General features: G+C 40.6%; 1 protein-coding gene across 1 annotated transcript; it reads left to right on the top strand.

Moving 5' to 3' along the window:
* The first annotated feature begins 9970 nt into the window (after positions 1-9970).
* On the top strand, positions 9971-18055 carry LOC117828937 (mid1-interacting protein 1-like). Its single transcript, XM_034706359.1, is given in 5 exon segments — positions 9971-10066; positions 10392-10403; positions 17616-17737; positions 17739-17861; positions 17863-18055. Coding segments are annotated over 5 exon segments (546 nt in total).
* Positions 18056-18279: the final 224 nt, after the last annotated feature.

The raw sequence follows: 18279 nt of genomic DNA, 5'->3' as shown, positions 1-18279 counted from the left end.
ACTGATTGATGGGTGTGCAGGACTGGATCTGCAGCTCCTGGGGCAGGTTGAGCTTCTTTGGGTACATGAAGAACAAACATGGAAACGCGCTTAAAACACTCCCAAACATGTCCAAGTATTCTCAACCAGTCCAATGGAGTGGACGATATTTTCCATCCATCCATCCCCTCTCTCTTTGTGTTATCTTGTCACAGCAGCCCCACTAATCTCCTCCACTCTTTGGCAGCCCTCCTCTTGTTCTCTCTCTCCTCACTCTCCTTCCGCAGCGAGCCGAGCCGGATGACACGTCGGTGATGGCCTTCGAGTGAGTCCATCCTCATTCTCTCTCTGACACTCTTTATAATTACAGAACATTCATCAAATCAGCCTTTGTCCATTGACATGAGCTGCAATTATGGTTCCTTTACCCAATCTTCTCCTTTATGTCTGACGGATTAATCTTATCCTTTATGTATAGATTCAACACAGAGATGTCCGCATCAAATATGCATTGAGTTGAACAAAGTTGTCAAGCTGTCTCCGTCATCGTCACTCAACATCAAGTCTTTATTCATGCATAGAGAAAGCGGAGAATAGGGTGTCTAAGAAATCGGGCAATTTTCTTTCTATGTTGTATATAGTTGGAAAAAATAATGCAAAACAAAAGATAAATAGAGAAAGAAATGTCTGAAGAAACATTAAAGATTAAAAATCAGTGGGCACCCTGATATGCAGTGCTCAGACCTGTGGTATCTAAGGGTGTCAGTGTTTATGTAAGCATGTAATCTTCATAAAAACACAAATGCTAGGAGGTCTTTAGAGAGCAATGCATGCATGAATGCACTTATATACAGTACAAGTACATTCCCCAAGAGGATTCAAAGAGGCGAACACTGTATCTCCACTAAGGGCTTAATTATGTAGGCTTGATGAGTTCATTTGGTCAGAAGCCTCACGAGAACAGTTCACCTTACATAAACTCATACTGCTGGTCCTTTACGTAACTAGAGAGAGGGAGACTAACTCCAGAAGAGTTTTACATAACCACCAACTCAAGAATTCAGTGGTGTGATTCCTTATTTTAATCCTGAGCTTTCTCAGTGTAGGAGCCATCTGTCACTTAGACGAGACACATCAGCCCCCTCAGGTTATTCTCAGCTTTCCAGCTGTCATACATCAGCCTGAGGATACTGAGGAGGAGGTTTTATTCACTGTTGAGTTATCTATAACTGCTGAAACCAACCCAATGATGCATTAAACTTTAAACACACAGGTATTAAAACTTTAAGCGTTGTACCCTGCAAAAACTAAAACTAATGCCTCAATTTTTATACTGCTAACGATGGTATTTGAAATAGGTTTGCAAATTTTGAGTTTTGGTCGAATTGACTTATATTTATTTTTTTGGTAGGACTTTTTACAGTGGGTAGTGTCTTTTTCTTCAAAACTGTCCACAGCAATACATGGCTGTGCTTCTATTTGTACTTTGGCTTGCTTTTCTAAACAGGAGCTGTGCTCGGCACCATCGGCTGAACGTGATAGAACGATTGATTGGTACCCATCTTCAAAAAATAAACCTTGCCCATTCAAATAATCTCAGGGAACTTGTTTTTGTTTGATGGTTTAGTTTATTTTTGAGCTTCTATACCTTCCTGTAGAAACAGGACCATGAATAGAGAAGGACACTTGGGTGAGAGAGTGGGGAATGTCATGCTGTAAAAGGCCACAGGTCGAACTTGAACCTGGGCTGACTGAGGCTTTATGGACTACAGTACAGTCTATGTACATGGGAATGACTGATCATGGTAAAATGAATGTTTTGGACCTAACCAACCCCTCCAAGTTTCATGTTGAAATCCTCAAACATCTCTGACTTCTTTCATTTAAAAACAAACTGTTGCAGTTTGAATTAACTTACCCTCAGGGGTACGACCAAGGGGAAGACCAATCTAGCAACCTTGATGATTATTCAGCTCCTGGAAGAAACAGGTCTTATTTCAGGTCCATCCAAAGAAGATATGTGATAACTGATAACAGTCCAGTCTGGCAAGGACTTCATCCTCAGTTTCTTAAACATTGTCAAACAGCAACTTCACACCAGAGTGGAGTTGGAGTTGAGTAAAAATGTGCATGAAAAATCTTCTTTAAATAGTTATTTTTAAGAAGTGTAGACTTATCATTTAAAACAAAAAAAAAGACTAAACTGCAGATAGGTTTTGGAATTATATCCCACTTAGTCTGTCTTCCTGCATGTAACCAAACCCTGCTCAAACATGATTAATCAGGTTTACTTGAATACCAAACTGAGATGTTTTCAAATGAAAAAATCTTGCTCCTTGTCAACAGATTATACTTCCCTTCGTAGATATGTGTTTATAAAGATGGCAGGAACGATAATGCTTGAGCTGCTTATATGCGGATTGTCTACTTTAAAATTGATCATTAATTAGATATGAATTAGCTTATCAATGAATAGCAAATTCACATAATGAAATACTTGCATGAGTTAATCTGTGAAAAGTTACTTTAAAAACACTGATGAACAAAGTTGGATCAAAGCTTTTTTCAATGTCCCAGAAAAACTCTTGATTTACCATCCTCACAAGTTTTCTCCACTCTCTTTACTGCTTTTGTCTGTCATTAGACATTCTTCTGTCTCATTGTATCTTTCTGCTTCCCTAACAAAGCTGTTATGGAAGCAAAACAATGACTTACAAAGTTTTCTGTAAGGCTCTGCAGTAACCCATTGTGCCTTCCTTTACACAATGTCTTACAAGATCAACTGTATTTCCCACAAAGCCCTCATCATTTAAATCAAGGATTCACACTGTCCTCAAAAATCTTTTTTTTTTTTTCCCTGCCTTGCTTTTTATTGTCCATTGTCAGCTTCTTCTTTCCAAAGAAGTCGACCGCAGCCCAGTGCGGCCTTCATCACCTCGTAAAGCTTCGACCTGTCCTCTTATAGTTTCTCAATGTCCTCATAAAGCTTTACGCTGTGCTGTCTTCACAACTCTGAAGGCACTTCAAGGCTCACTTCTTTCCCGTTGTGATTCACTTACCTCACTGAAACTGTTTCACAACCTCCCAACATCATGGCCTCTACAGTTAAAGACATCCAACTAACCTAGAACTGCTTTCTGCTGTCCTCATGTGACTTCATTCTCTCCATTGCTTCCCTCTTTTTACATGTTATCTTTTATTTTTTAAGTCGTGTCTTAAGTAACATGTCATCCCACAAAACAAAAGCCTGATTATTGACCCTAGGTTTAAAAATATGACTATCTAAGTACCTGGATAGCATCAGTTTTGCACATGCAGGGTTCAAGATAGCAATAATTAATATTCAACACTCTGTTGCACGTTCAAAATAATGTGGTCGAGTCAGAGAACAACAACTTAAGGATCATGTTGTGAAACATTTGCAGCTTTTTCATGCTAAGACATCAAACTACTCAGTTAGGCTTTTTGAAAAACTCATGGTTTGGGTTTAAACTGGATAATGTACATTAAACGAGAGACCTGAGACATAGTTCAGACAGGCAACTCCAGCTGGACTGATATCATGTGAGCATGTGTTGGCCACTTAATCACTTGAATGTAGGCTCACAATTTGGTGGTCAATTTAAGCTGCAAGACTTCAATCACTACTCTGTTACCTCCACCACTGCCCCACTTTCAAACCCAGCATCCAACTACATGCACTGACTAGTGGGTTTAAGATAGTATCTCATCTTAAATCGCTGCATGTGAAATAAATCTGTAAGGAGTGATGAAGTCGGAGCCTAGACACCAAACACAATGCTTTGCTGCTGCAACAACTATTTAAACTTAAACATGAGTTGTCTAACTGAACCTAATGTTAAAATCTGAACTAAACTAATCAAGACATGCTATGTACAACTTTTGATATAACCTTCAGGGAAGTCCACTCTGTGGATTTTCAACAAGATTTGGACCTTGTTCTTCTAAATGAATGTCACATGCTGCAGTTCCAATTTCTCAACCAATCACCTCCCATCCCTGTAATAAGGAGGTTTTCAAACAACAACATGATAATATCGAGTACAGCATCCACAAATGGCAAATAGGGGAGCTTAACTCTTCATAGTCTGAAGCATTTGAGTGACTAACAAAGCTGCTGTGTTTGATGAGTTTGAATTAAGAATGGTCCACCATGCATTATTCCAAATATTAATACCAATGCTCCTTTCTAAACATGCATGAATCTCTGAGTTGATTTTAAAATGAGGACGTTTTAGCTGATAATGGAATAGACTGCAATTAATGCTGATCTGCTTTATGAGCAACACCAGCAAAATAAGAATAACTGCTGTCCCGAAGTTGGCATCTGACGTTAAAAAGCCTGCTGCCGAAACAGCCTTTGTTTACATTTTCCATGACAGACTCACAGTGAGGTGTGCACCTGAAAATAAAAAAAATGCATGGTGAATTTTTATTGTACAGAAGCTCTCGTCAAAAAGAGAATTAGATCAGAAACTGCTAGCAAAGATCACGATGAGAGGAATGTTCCTTCCATGACTGGTAGAATAACAAACACCTCCAGCTCATAAATAATTTACTGCTATTGGGGCACCTTCTTGTTCATTTTTAAATAGACATATTCTTAATGTTCCCGTGCACCTTCCATCCAGCATGCTTAACATGCAATGAGAAGCTATTACATTACATCATCTACCCTGTCTCTGTTGTAAGTCCTGGAGTCTAACGACCTGAGCGGACTGTCAGCTTGAAGAGTCTTAATCTAGTCCTTTGATTCTGTGTTCCTGTCAGTATACTGCACACTCTGCACTGTGAGTTCACCTTTGCAGCACATAAAAGCTGAATAAAGCGTGCCTGCCGCAGCTGTGGGCCATCACAGGAAACAATAAAAAGACTCTTAAATTGCTCTGACCTTTTTAGAGAACGTTATTTGCCCGCATCAAATGGCTTCCTTGGTTAACTTAGCTCCACAATGCACCTGGGGCATGAGATGCGTATGTTTGTACATGTGAGTGCGTGTGTGTGTGTGTGTGTGTGTGTGTGTGTGTGTGTGTGTGTGTGTGGTAAGCAGATGCCACCCTGAGCTCAGCCCCTCTATCATAGGGGTTTAATAGGCCATAACAATAAAAGAGGCATATTGAGCCAGCCCTGAGGGAAATCAAAACTACTGTACAGAGACTTCAGACACGCACATGAGAGAGCAGCAAAGAAAACAGTAGCGACCTAATTTTAAGTCAGAACTGTTCTCTCCTCTATCTTCCTTCCTATCAATCTCACATCTTTTCACTGTTGTCTGATCAGGAGAGTTACTGCATCCTGCAAACAAAGACTGGGAGAAGGGAATGCATTTTCTGTGTATCTACATTCATTGGAAGTGATGTGTGTAAGAGCATGTGTGTGCAGGAGGCCCATATGTTGCATTATGCAGAGGGACTTGTTAACATCTGTGTCAGTTATGACAGTGGTGGCTCTCCTCTTGTCCATCCCTCTGTGTCTTCCTTCATCTCAGCAAACAAACTTCCTTTTCATGTGCCGGCGGTTACATTTAAGCCTCCGTGCTCCTACGTGCCTTCATCTGTTATTGTTTGTTTGTCACAATCTGGCTCTTCAGCGCCTTATTCTTCATGAAACAAAGCCATCGCCTTCATTAAGGTACCTCAGGAACCAGTGAATTATTCTCCACCCTGCTTTGACATGGAACAATATGTGTTTGATTATTTCCAAAAGCCTTTGTAGAAAGCATCAGTATCCATGTAAGGAAACATGGATCAATGCAGGTATGGCATTCAAAACTATTCCTTTTGACACTGTGCAATAGCAAACGTCAGTGGCCATGTTTATTGTTTTGATGCTCTGAATTGTCACTTTGACCGTCACATCTTGGATTTTTGCAGCAGGAAGACACAATATTTGTGCAAGAGAGTAACCTGTGATGAAGTTTCATTAAAGTCGTATGAGGTAGCATAGGGGGCAAAATCCCTCTTAAAGGCAGAGCGTAATGGGTCAAACAAACATGACTTAATCTGCAAAACCAGCAGCTCAGTGTAGCCACCGTGACCACCACTTGGTTTGTGAATGCACTTTTTGAAGCCTAAAGTTTGGTGTTATATTTGTTACCATTTTGGCTTGCATGCCATTTTTCCAAAACTTACATCTTCATTGTAGTTGATCCATGGAAGCAAGATGTTCATTATTTATAGCCATGTCCGAATAAATACAAGGGTTTTGTCCCAGACTTTGCTCTTAACCCCAACATAATTAACAAAATGGGCATTATGCCCAAAGACAACATTCAAATATCAATGGAGACAAACTTTTAAGAAAGGTTTAATGAAGCATTAAATCAAATGGAAAATAGGCTAATTTCCCATAACCAGATTTTTATATCACCTAGTGCGGTCGCCCTCTGCATTAGATAGAATGCAGGTAAAATGCATTTTATTGTTACAATAATGTATATTAATTATTCTATTTTAATTATGAGTCCAGTGGCTACATCCATTTCTCTTTAATGTATTTAAACCCAAACTACAGTATTTACATTTATCTTCCAAAGTTGTTTCTGTGCCACATTTTATTTATGTTTAGACTGATTTCTGATTGCTAATTTGGCCATCAAGCTTGCATTGTGCACATAACTGACAACAGCAGAAAACCTAGATCTTATATTTTTAAACACATAGGGCAACAGACCAGAGTCATGGTGAAAGGGCTAACGAAGGTCAGGGCCTCATGCAGTGACTTAAGTTGACACCACTCTTCAGTGTACCTGTAAAACATGTTAAGTTACAATGAAGACTGGTAGAACGAGAGTTCATTATGCACTGGCATGTAAATACAACAGTACACTCTGAGTCATTCACCAGAGATGACTAAATAACGAGCCCTGGGTTTCTGCTTTTATTGGTGAGGCACTTCCTGTTGGGCTGCCCTTTAAACTCCTTTTATTTTTATTTATCCAACTCAGTTCAGTCCTAGAAACAAGTCTTATCAAAACCTTCCTAAGCATAAAAGTTTTGAGGATAACAATAATTTTGGTTCCAGATTACCTCGTCTTTGGTTACATTGTCCCGCTCAAATCATACCACAGCTGACATCATTAACTCTAAGTCCTGCATGAGTCATACTCTTATGGTCTCTTAGGGATAATCTTGATTCGAGCCTGTTGCTGCTGCACACAGACACCATTCATTACAAGCTTTCAGCCAAATTAGTTAAAAAAAACCAAGAGGAAGCTTACATCTACAGGCTGCTATAACACACATACATGTGACTTTAAACTCACATTGCAATGGTTTTACAAGATTTAAAACACTCTTGTTCCTGGGATACAGAACACAATATTGCACATGCTAGGTAAATATGGTTTGAAGAAAAATTTCCTTTCTGACAAGCTTGGCGTGAGAACAAGATAGAAAGTCAGATGGGAAAAAAGAGGCTTAGTGGGAACAATAAAATGCCAGAATAGGACAGTAGAAGAAATGAGACAGTATAAAACAAATGATTCGGCTACATTAGGACCACATGAAGAGCAGGAAGTCAAGAAAAACTTGTGTTGAGTTATGATGTTGTGTCCAGTCATCATGTTTGTGTGTGAGATGTGATGTACTGCCTAATAACCCCTCAGTCATCTCAAACCACACTCCTGACCCTCTGGTGTCCCACTGCATGTGACTGTGAGTGTTTTGATGATATGTGTGATTCATCAGGTGTATGAGTGCTACAGGATTTTCTGTGACATGTCCGTGTGGAGCTTCACACCATCTATCACACTGTGAACACTTACGGGAACTCATGGGGCAATTTTACACCCAGAGACCCCTGAACAACGTGTGTGTGTGCATGTGTCTGTGTGTGTGGCCGCCTTCAGTAAAGTGTTGATGTTCTTACATATCAGCTGACCTGCTGTCCACACACTCTTGCCTCTAGTTAGGCTCATGTTAAAGGAACATTTTGAGCCCGCTATTCAGCTCCTGTCAATCAAACCCAGCGGAGATGATTGGCAGCTGGAGGGCCGACAGTGACAAACAGCAGAGAGCTGATGTGAGATCGATTTGGCTTCATGCTGGCCTCATTTTCTTTTAGAACATACAATTCAGCTACTCACACACACAAATACACAAACAATTAGCCCCTGAGTTACCCCACTTTTTAGTATCACACAGTTTGAATGTGTGGTTTGAATTAATAAACTGCAAACATTAGTCCTGTCAATCATTATTAAGACATATTTCGATTTATACTACTGTCATGGTTTCATCCCCACGGCACTCACACGAGAAAGTGGTGTAATTGTTGGGGACTACTTTCAGCAGAGATAGACAGAGTGCGTCTGGCTTTTGCAGAAGTTTATGAAACTATTTTGGCAAATAACACATTTTTTGTGTATCACAGCATGTTATATATCCATTGTTGAAAAATGAAGCAAAAGGTGCAAAAAGACTGCAGTTCAAGGGATGTCCACTTTGGGCCGGCTGCAAAAGTCAAGGAAACCCCATTGGGTCCCATATAAAAATGGTTATTGTTATAGCTGAATTCAACATGTTTACAGCCTGGTACAAAAATGGCTTTGGCCACTGTACCACCTTACTTTATTTACACAAACAGTACTGAGGGTGATTTTTTTTATCTGTTTAGATAATATAAAGGCTAAAAGTTGCACATTACTTACATAACATGTTGTGGCTGTTTGCCAGGGGACTCAAAGCTGGTCTAAGCTGGACCTCTGTGCCTGTTTCTTTCAACTGAAAATGAGATAGTCAGTATTTCAAATATGGTGACACCATTGGGCTTCAAAACATCTCTTCAGAAACCACTATGTGACATCACTGAGATTACATCCATGTTTTATACAGTCTTAGTTAATTCCTTTGTGCAATAACCAGACCATATCACTTCAAACAGGAAAATTACAGAGGCAATATAAGGTGCTTTATGAGGCGGCCTAATTTTCTCTCAGAATGACAAAGGAAAAAATATAGAAATTATAAATGCTGACCAATAAAAAGAAACAATCAAATAAGAGGAAAGGGGACAGAGAAGGGTGCTGGTTTATAGGTACAGTGGGTAATAGTCCTTGAAGTAGGCGACCTTACCCCAGGTTCCCACTCTATCCACTGTCCTGTCCTCTAAATAAAGACGAAAAAAGGATGTTAGTTAAAGGAGACAGAGTTAAATTCAAATTGTAAAATGCAGTTATGGCGGCAGATTAAACGCTTGCAACAAAATAGTTTGAAGAACATCACTCAAATGCAAACTGCTGTTCTGTGTGTCACTGACATTTAAATTGGTTAAATCCCACTTGTTACACCGTCCTGCTGCTACAACTCACAAGGCAGTTGAAAACAACTCCATATAAATTAACCATTTATACCTACACCTATCACACAGATTGGTTGCTGTAACAAATTGCTAGAAAAGATCAGAACAGTCACTAGTCACCTTTAAAGTTGCGTTAAAACTAAACTAAATGTTTTTAAAGGTCATTAGATGTTTTGCAGACCTGGGGTCGAGAATGCATTGTATCCTATCATGATAAGTCACAGAAGACTTTACTTTTTTTTTATATAAGATGATCTGTTGTATGGATTGTGAACTAAAACACACATGCTGCCTTTAATGTGGCATTTTAAGCAATCTACAATACCTGACTTAAGCTGCAAACACTGTTCTTTTTGGAAAAGTGACAGGTGAATGTAAATTAAACTGTAATAATGGCTTTAATAATAATAAGGGGGCTCCATACCATTCTGATGTACAGTGGTAGTCTTTTAAAAGGATCCTACAGGGCAGGGTCACACACTCATCAAAGACTCGCACACATTCAGATATCCTGGCCTTCAGGTATCCATTAAGTTTGGAGCATTAGATTGTGCAGGATGCTGCACAGACAGTCAGATTACTCCATATTCAAGGGCACGGCTCATGCTGAACCTGTGGCTGTGAATCCCTTTTGAATTTGCCATGACGCGCAGAATAGGGCCGTCGGGGAATGAGCTGCAGGCAACGAGTGTGCAGCACGGAGGTTGATGGAGAGCTGACCCTCCACATCTCCGGCAGAATCCTTGCCAAATGGAACGGTCCAGAGGTTGCAAATTGAGACCCGGCTTTGTTCAGCGGATGATAGGATTCGGCATGATTCATAGGCCTATTATCAAGCTTCTCGATGTGTGTGTGGGTGTGTGGGTGTGTGTGAGCTCTGTCCATGCACACTGTATAATGGTCCAAGGGGTGCAAATGGAGACATGCAGTGTCTTATTGTTGAGCTGATGATAGGATTCACACGCACATTATGGCAGCTCTTGTGAGACACTGAAAGCTTTAATGGATACGTGTGAGAGTGTGAGAAAGGCTTTTTATGAGGGAGCAGATAGTTCTTTCCTTTATGTGTCACCTCTTTTCTTACTCTGTAGGTAATGGGAGATGTGAGTTAGCGAGGTGCGTGTGTTTTGCTCACCCTTGGGTCTCTCAGCAGTAACCCCGATTAGATGTCATTTCACAGTGTGAGGAGAATTCTGATTGTATTACAACTAATCCAATCCCACCTTGTTTTTTACAGCTGACTACTGTTACACCATGTGTGCGTGAGTGTGAGTGCATGTGATTTTGTGTGTAAAGCTCTGAATTCATTGAGTTCCCGCTGATGTGTGATCTCACTGTGAGACTTAATATCAGGCTCTGTAGTTTCATTGGGCTGTCTCTCAGGGCTGTGTGTGATCACACCTCTTTGACGCCTGTAAAGATTTTCCATTACAGGGATTAGATGACAGCGTCAGTCCCTGAGGATAAACAGCAGCAGAAAAATGTTCACATATGAGTTTTTGGAAATATACATCTAAAGGGAGCTGTCAAAAAAGCAAACCAAATGAGACTTTGTTGTATTAATCTTGATTTCTATACATGCATGAAGATAAATCTCAGACTTTCTCTCAGAGACGAGTGGTTCTGCTGTGATTTAAAGATTATGACAGCACTGGCAGGCTCTGCCAAGGCCTTCTCTGTGGCCCCAATCAAGCATTAATGGACGAAGCGGAAAAATCATGTGACAGTGTGGATTTCTGCAGCAGGGAGAAGGTCAAAGGCCTGTTAGGAAACTCAGAGTCATTATGCCGATGAAAATTAATGCTGACCTTGCCCTGTGGGGAAGCAGTGGACCAGATATGCCCCATAAAAACAATCTCAAGCCATTAAAGACCCAGTGAGAAACCACACAGTGTTGGTATGCTGCATGTACTAAGAATAAGATCTTATTATCCCTCCTATTTGAAATACATTCATCCACAGGTGACACTAATTAAACTGACAACTATGACCGTCATATTGGATCCTCCTGTCATAACTTTTTCACACTGTCCTTGTATAAACTAACCCTGATTATATGATGACCCCTACTTTAAAAATTAACTTTAAAATGTGTATTCCTTCAATCCACTTCTCAGTAACCGACTCACACACTCCTATTAATGTCGAAACGGCAACGTTGAGGATCACAGTAAGTTTTGTCTGGCTATTAGCGTCCTTTTGAGCTTGCCATCTCATCAACCATTATCTTAAAGTCAGCATCATACATTTGCGTGGGTTGATGAATAACTCCTTTTGAGTCTCTCTGTTTCTGGAGATCACTGCGTCTCTCCTTTATTCAACCTCCTGGTGCTGTGGTTGTGAGTGAAGGCTGGTCTCAGTCTTTGGGGTTCCATGAAGGGGAAAGAGGTGTTATGACTGTAGCGTAATCCCTGCTTGCAAATTCAACTAATGACAGTACATCTACTAATTTTAGATTTTGATCTCACCTTCAAGGAACACATATAAATATCTGAAATATTATCAAGTTTAACCTCTCAGATCTCCACCATATGAGACTTTTTCTTAACTCACAGTCAGCAAAAGCTGATACACAAGCAATTATATTATCTCACATTGCATGCTGTTTCACATCCTGGTCACAGAAAACAACCCGCACTTTAAAACCCATCAAGTCTGTAGTGAAGAAGACACCTCTTCATTTTACATTAATGCATTATAAAAAGGAAGTATAATACTTTAAAAATAAGAGAAATATCAACAAAAGGTTGGAAACTGTCCATGTTTGAAGTTTTAAATGGGCTTTCCCCCTCCTCAATTGGATTAATTTGTCCAGATAACAACAAGATAAAACAATAAATACCAGAGCACAAAAGGGGGAGACTTTGATGCACCAAGGCGTAAAACTACATTGAGTAGTGTCTGTTAGAGGCACACATTTCTGAAACAAATTACCGACTCATATCAGGGAGAGTGAGAACTACTTAACCTTTAAACAAACACTCCAACATTAGTCAAAAACAAACCAGTCATTTACACAAGAATAATATCCGCTCCCAGGTGTTTTGGGTTCATCTTGCATTTTAACCAGTTTATTATGTAGATGTGTCATTTGTAACGTGACAAAAATGCCCTTAATGTTAGTCTTACATCACCCTTTTTAAAGCTACAAGACTGTTATCAAAGAACAGTCTGTTTAACTTGCAGAACACAGGTACTTGGTGACACTGGGTGAACATGGTGATTTAAACAGTTGGTTTTGACCCCAAATGACATTTGTGTAACGCACATTAACAAAATACTGACACTGGGGTGGATCAACAACTCCCATGTCCTGTGTGTCCTGTCTCATGGCTTTGACGAGAGTTACAACATACCACAGATGTTTTCCTTGTAGGGATGCTTTTACAATGCAGTCAGACATTTAGAATAACAGACAAATAGTCATCAGCAGTAATTTAATGTTGATGGTCTAACTAGTTACAAATTGTAAAACCCAAAAAGACAAGTGTGATTTCATACACTGTATGCCTCCATGTTGACTGTACAGTATTATGATGTTGCGGTATCATCAGATGTGTGTGTACCTGAGAGAGACAGGGACAGAGGAAGGAGCCCTCTCCTGCATCACACTGACACCTGATTACATCCCAAGTCCCTCATTCCTGCTGTCCTAATGCAATAACCAGCACACACAGGCACGCACGACCGCACTCACGCACACACGCATGCACGCACACACACACACACGCACCTTAGATGATGAGGCCAGAAGTGCTAGAGTGCTGCATGAGGAAAGTACCAATGTGCCATATTTCATATATTTCATCATAGTCGTCTTACCCTGCCCATACACACACACACACACACACACACACACACACACACACACACACACACACACACACACACACACACACACACACACACACACACACACAAACAGCCAAGCACATTAAGCCAAACAGAGAATAAAGCAGAGCATGCTGGGATAGCGCCTAGATGACACTCTGACAGGATGGACCACAGAGACTAATGGATGACATTACTGGTAACATCAGAAGTGTGTGAGTGTGTGAGAGATGATATTAGAGTGTTGGAAGAAGTGTGTTGAATCATCCGTCTTTTCTGTCATCTCCGCCAGTGCTGCACTTTTGTGTTTTTCTGGTGATTTTTTGTAGAGTCTCACAAAATACCGGCACTCACCTCTGACTATTGACCACATTATATTCTTTAAATGCCATAATTTTTACCAAAATAGGACCTGCCTCAGATTGCAGCATACAAGTTAAAATCCATTACAGAAATATCACAGAGAGAACAGAATTGGTTTGCTGAGAGGAAGACTGGAAAAGGCTCAAGCAAGGAGGTAAATATATTGCTCGAGTGGGCCATTGTGAAGCTCACAGACCAATGTTCGATAACTTTCTTGTGCTCGGCGTAGCAGGTCCTGCAGTGTCCTCACATCGATTGACATTAGTAACAGCGTTGCCTGGAAACCTCCACTCAAACTATTCCAGGAAGTAGAGGGCGATAATGTCAGTGATGGATTCTGGGCCTACGTCTCCAGGGTTACTCACGGACACTTTTATCAGCGTGAAGGACATATAATTAAGTACACAGAACATGGTGTGCATCAGTGAGTGTGTGTGTGAGAGTCTGTGTGTGTGCGTGTGCGTGTGTGTGTGTGTGCTACAGAGAGCAAACACTATCATTAACTGTTTTTTCATGTTAGCTCCCTCTACAGAAGCCAGATAACAATTCAAAGTGTGCTTATCTCCAGTCAGAGCCAGCATACTTCACTCCATGTTTTCTCCGCCACAAATTGTCTCAGAGTGATTGCGTGTGTGTGTGTGTGTGTGTGTGTGTGTGTGTGTGTGTGTGTGTGTGTGTGTGTGTGTGTGTGTGTGTGTGTGTGTGTGTGTGTGTGTGTGCGTGAGTGTGTGTGTGTGTGTGTGTGTGTGTGTGTGTGTGTACTCATGTGGTCGCAGGTCTGTTCAACTAATCGTATTGATTTTGAGCGTGCAGTCCTGAAGCTAAGCTAAAAAAAACAACATTAAAGTGAGTGGAGGGATGACAGAGAGAGGAGGAGATATGTGGTGATGAGGGATTATCTGTGTTTGCCTTCTAGAGCTTCAATAAAATACCAATCAAGTTTTTTTTTTCACCTCTGCAGAGACTTGACAGTTTATTTGTTCAAATCAAACCAAAGCTGGAGAGGGAGAAGTTGAGGTCCTGTTTTGCTGACCTTTATTCACTGGAGGATGCTGCAGGAAGGTGGTCACAAAGGACATCACTCACTGAAAACAGCATATCACAATGAAATAATTTGTTTCTGCAGCAGCTAGATATTTCTCAATTCTCCCATAAAATGTAAAAGCCATGTGACCCCACTGAGGTACCCTGAGCTTAAAAGAGCATAATTGACTAATTAAGTAGATTTTTAAGACATAGGCTACATGACTTTAATTACCAGTTTAATATGTTATGGGATTAACGGGGTCATTACTAATTAATCCCTGGTTCATCCCTGAGGTGCTCAACACTAAAGCCAGGCCCATAAATAGTCACTAAAGTCCATTTCAAACATATTAATTAAGATAAGTAACACCTTCAATCATCAGATAATATTTTGCAGGTTATTCTAAAAAAATGTATTACTTATAAAATGTCACTTCACATAGAGCCAGAAGTATTCACAACCCTGTGGAGTCTTACCAATCATGCATTCGCAAAAACAACTAGAATTTCCCTGCTGATGTCATTTTATCCTGGTTTGGTTGTGTGCTTGATTTATTTCATTCTCCTTTTACACTTTTTCACTTTCCTGTCTTTTCTTCCTTTGTTTATTTCCCCACCTTTGCAATTAGGTGTGCAGCTGTGCATCCTTCGAAGGCTGCATGTCAAGAGCCAAAATGTGTCCCATTCCAAAGGCTCCTTCAAAAGCGTCAAAAAATGCATCCCACCTTTCCTGGGCCACGAAGGACACCGAACATATCCTGAGATACATTTGTGTGGCGGGCTCTTAAGCAGTAAGTAATACACTTTTAAATGCAAGTATCTGCTTTCAACTCATTTGGGTGGCTGGAGATAAAAATGCTTAAAAATGAAACTTAAAATGACCTCTAAAATAATACCTAAAGTTACCTGACATTGGTTATTAACAAAGGAAACAGCAGCGGCATGAAAGAGTAAGCGCAGGCAGTCCTTTGTAGCTCACACAGTCTTATTTTCAGTTTGGCATGCTCCCCTGTGTTAAAACACAGCTATTAGGTGCCCTGCACTCACTGTTTTCAACTGTGTTTGATAAGTCCCACCTGCCCAGTACATTCGTACTGTATACTCCCTTTCTTCCACCCATTTTTTTTCCAAACCTGTTCCTTACATGGATGTTAGCTTATGGCTCTACTTTTGTTTTACACCTCATGATCTTGCAGGTCTATTTTCTTTGGATGTTTTCTTGCTACTTCAATCTTCCCATCAGTAAGCCTTTTGTTTTGCCTGTGCCTTCATGTGGGTCTCTTTTTTGTACGAAAACAACTGTGACAACTGAAGTCTTTCCAATGTGAAATCTCAAATTTCTTATTCAAACCACCCCTTTAGGAATAAATCTAGTCATTTTTCCAACATTGTTATTTTGTACTGATTGTGCATATTGCTCAGCAGTCTGGTAGGGGAGTAAAGCTGACAAGCAAAGCTGAGTATAGTTGAGGCATCATGAAGCACAAAAGTAGCAGTTACCATATTAGAAAACTGTAAGTCAAATCAGCCACGCCTAAAATTATGAGTAATTATATATAATATATATAAAAGTTGGTTTACAGACTGTTAACATATTAAAGTTTGCTGTCAGTAAGAACATTTTAATATGGCCTCTAACAAGGTTGTCTCAGCTTTTGGAGCCAGCCTTAATTGGACTCTTTAGGAACTGTAGTTTTTGCGCGATCGCATTGGCTCCACTTTCCAATGTCAGAGGTTGCTGCTTGACTAAAACCATTGTTCTCACTAGTGTTTTCTGCTTTTTTTTAAGACTAACAAACCAGACCTGACCCCAGTTCTGATTGGTCTCTTCAGAAGAGTTAACAGTTTGGGCAAAAAAACGTGTAAACTCTGAATTCTAATCGCACAATGAACATAAAAAAATAATATTTCATGGATAATTAAAGTAAATTTAGGTCCCTATGTACAAAGGTTTTGGAAATGTAGAGTTACCATTAAACTACACATTTCTAACATAATTAAGCATTCTTGTACATGCATCAGACCTATTTAGCTTACTCAGCTCCCTTGCTTCATGATGACACTGTGTGATTGCCAGTGTCGGGTTTCTCTCACCATCCTGATGTTGCATCACAAAGGGTCGATCTCAACATCATTCTAAAAATAAGCCATTTCAAAGCTGACTGCTTCTCTCATCTTTAAGAAGAAGTGACACAGATTTGAAGCTAAGATGTCATTGGAAGGGTATGTTTGGCTAAATTGCAGCTTTTCTTCGGTTGCGCTGCGCTGCATGTTTTGTTGGCAGTTGTTCGTGTGTGGAAGTCCTGTGGATAACGTTTGTCTTTAATCAGAGGAGGAAGGTGGCTGATGGTATCATAGTTCAGGTGAATAGGAGACAAATTGGACCTTACAGTGGAGGAGATGCCCTTCACTTCTCCTCCTCCATCAGCTCAGACAATCATGCTTCTTGCCGAACACAATCAATACACACACCTGCTTTTTCAACCACTTTTCTCTGTCTCTCCTCTCCCTCATTCCCCTGCGCTGATGTAATCTTTCTCTGATGTTCGCTCATTCATTCTCACCATAGTCCAGTTTCTCCAGCGGTCCCAGGAGTCTCTTGAAAGATGGTGAATGTCCTCCCATGGACCTGATTGAACAACTCTATCACTGCTCTGCTGTGCCCAGGGACTGTTGATGTAGACGTTTGAAGTTAAAAAGACATCGTGTTCATTCGTAATTACACTTTTAGGGGGAAACTGGCAGGTTATTCAAGACCACTGTGATGTATATACATATGTTAGGGACTGCATTCAACTCTCAGTGCTACATGAGGTCAAGAACCTCAATGACATGGACAAACCAAGCAAGAAAAAGTTTTAAAGGCAGTTGGTAAAGTTAGGTTCAGGCCCAATATTTGTCAAGCTTAAAAATGCAAATTAAAAAAAAGAAGCAGGCATTACCCTTTAAAGTTATCTCTGTTAGTAAATGCATAATTTAAGCAAAGTAAGTTTTCCTCTGATTATATGGGGGTCAGGTTGTGGTGGCCACAGGCAATAGTCCCAGAAATCCATCCCCCTGCATCAATTTCCTGCTGTTCCTGGTGGTGTTCTAAGGTCTTCCCAAGCCAGTTGGGATTATATGTTAAGTTGCACGGCTTAGCAGCCATCAACAACATGGACGAGACCATCATAGTGGCAAGCATGCTGCAAGACATGTCTCTGGAGGACCAGTCCAATGCTGGAGCCCAACAACAACCATGAACAGCCCTATCTCAACAAGCAGAGGGACTTGCATGAGCACTACCTGCTCCTTAAGTCCATCAAGAATGGAATAGAGTGGGGCCTGCTTGAGAGGGAGATGAGCCAATTTCTTGAAGCAGGAGGAACAGCAGACTGTCACTGCATGGGGACCTGCCTCTGGAGACCTGGAGCGTAAGTTTAACCATCACCTCAGGAGACTGCTTGGAGTTCTGTCCGAGCTCACACTGCGAGCCGATCTACCCCAGGGTCTCCTCCAGATTGGAAATACACAGAAAACATTCAAAGGGAGGTGACCAGGAGGCATCCTAATCAAAGGCCCGAACCACTTCATTTGGCACCTTTGGACAAAAAGGAGTAACAGCTCTACTCCACGCTCATCAGGGCTCCTCACCCTATCCCTAAAGTGGATCCCAGCCATCTCTTATATGAAACTCCTTTTGAGCATTATATCTGCGATCTAATTAATGCAGTCTCTGCTCAAAGCTCATTAACAAAGCTGAGGGTTGGAATAAGTAGA

The sequence above is a fragment of the Notolabrus celidotus genome, chromosome 2 (assembly GCF_009762535.1).
Source record: "Notolabrus celidotus isolate fNotCel1 chromosome 2, fNotCel1.pri, whole genome shotgun sequence".
Lineage (NCBI taxonomy): Eukaryota > Metazoa > Chordata > Actinopteri > Labriformes > Labridae > Notolabrus > Notolabrus celidotus.
Note: the sequence above shows the minus strand (reverse complement) of the source record. Positions and strands in the feature narration are given on the sequence as shown.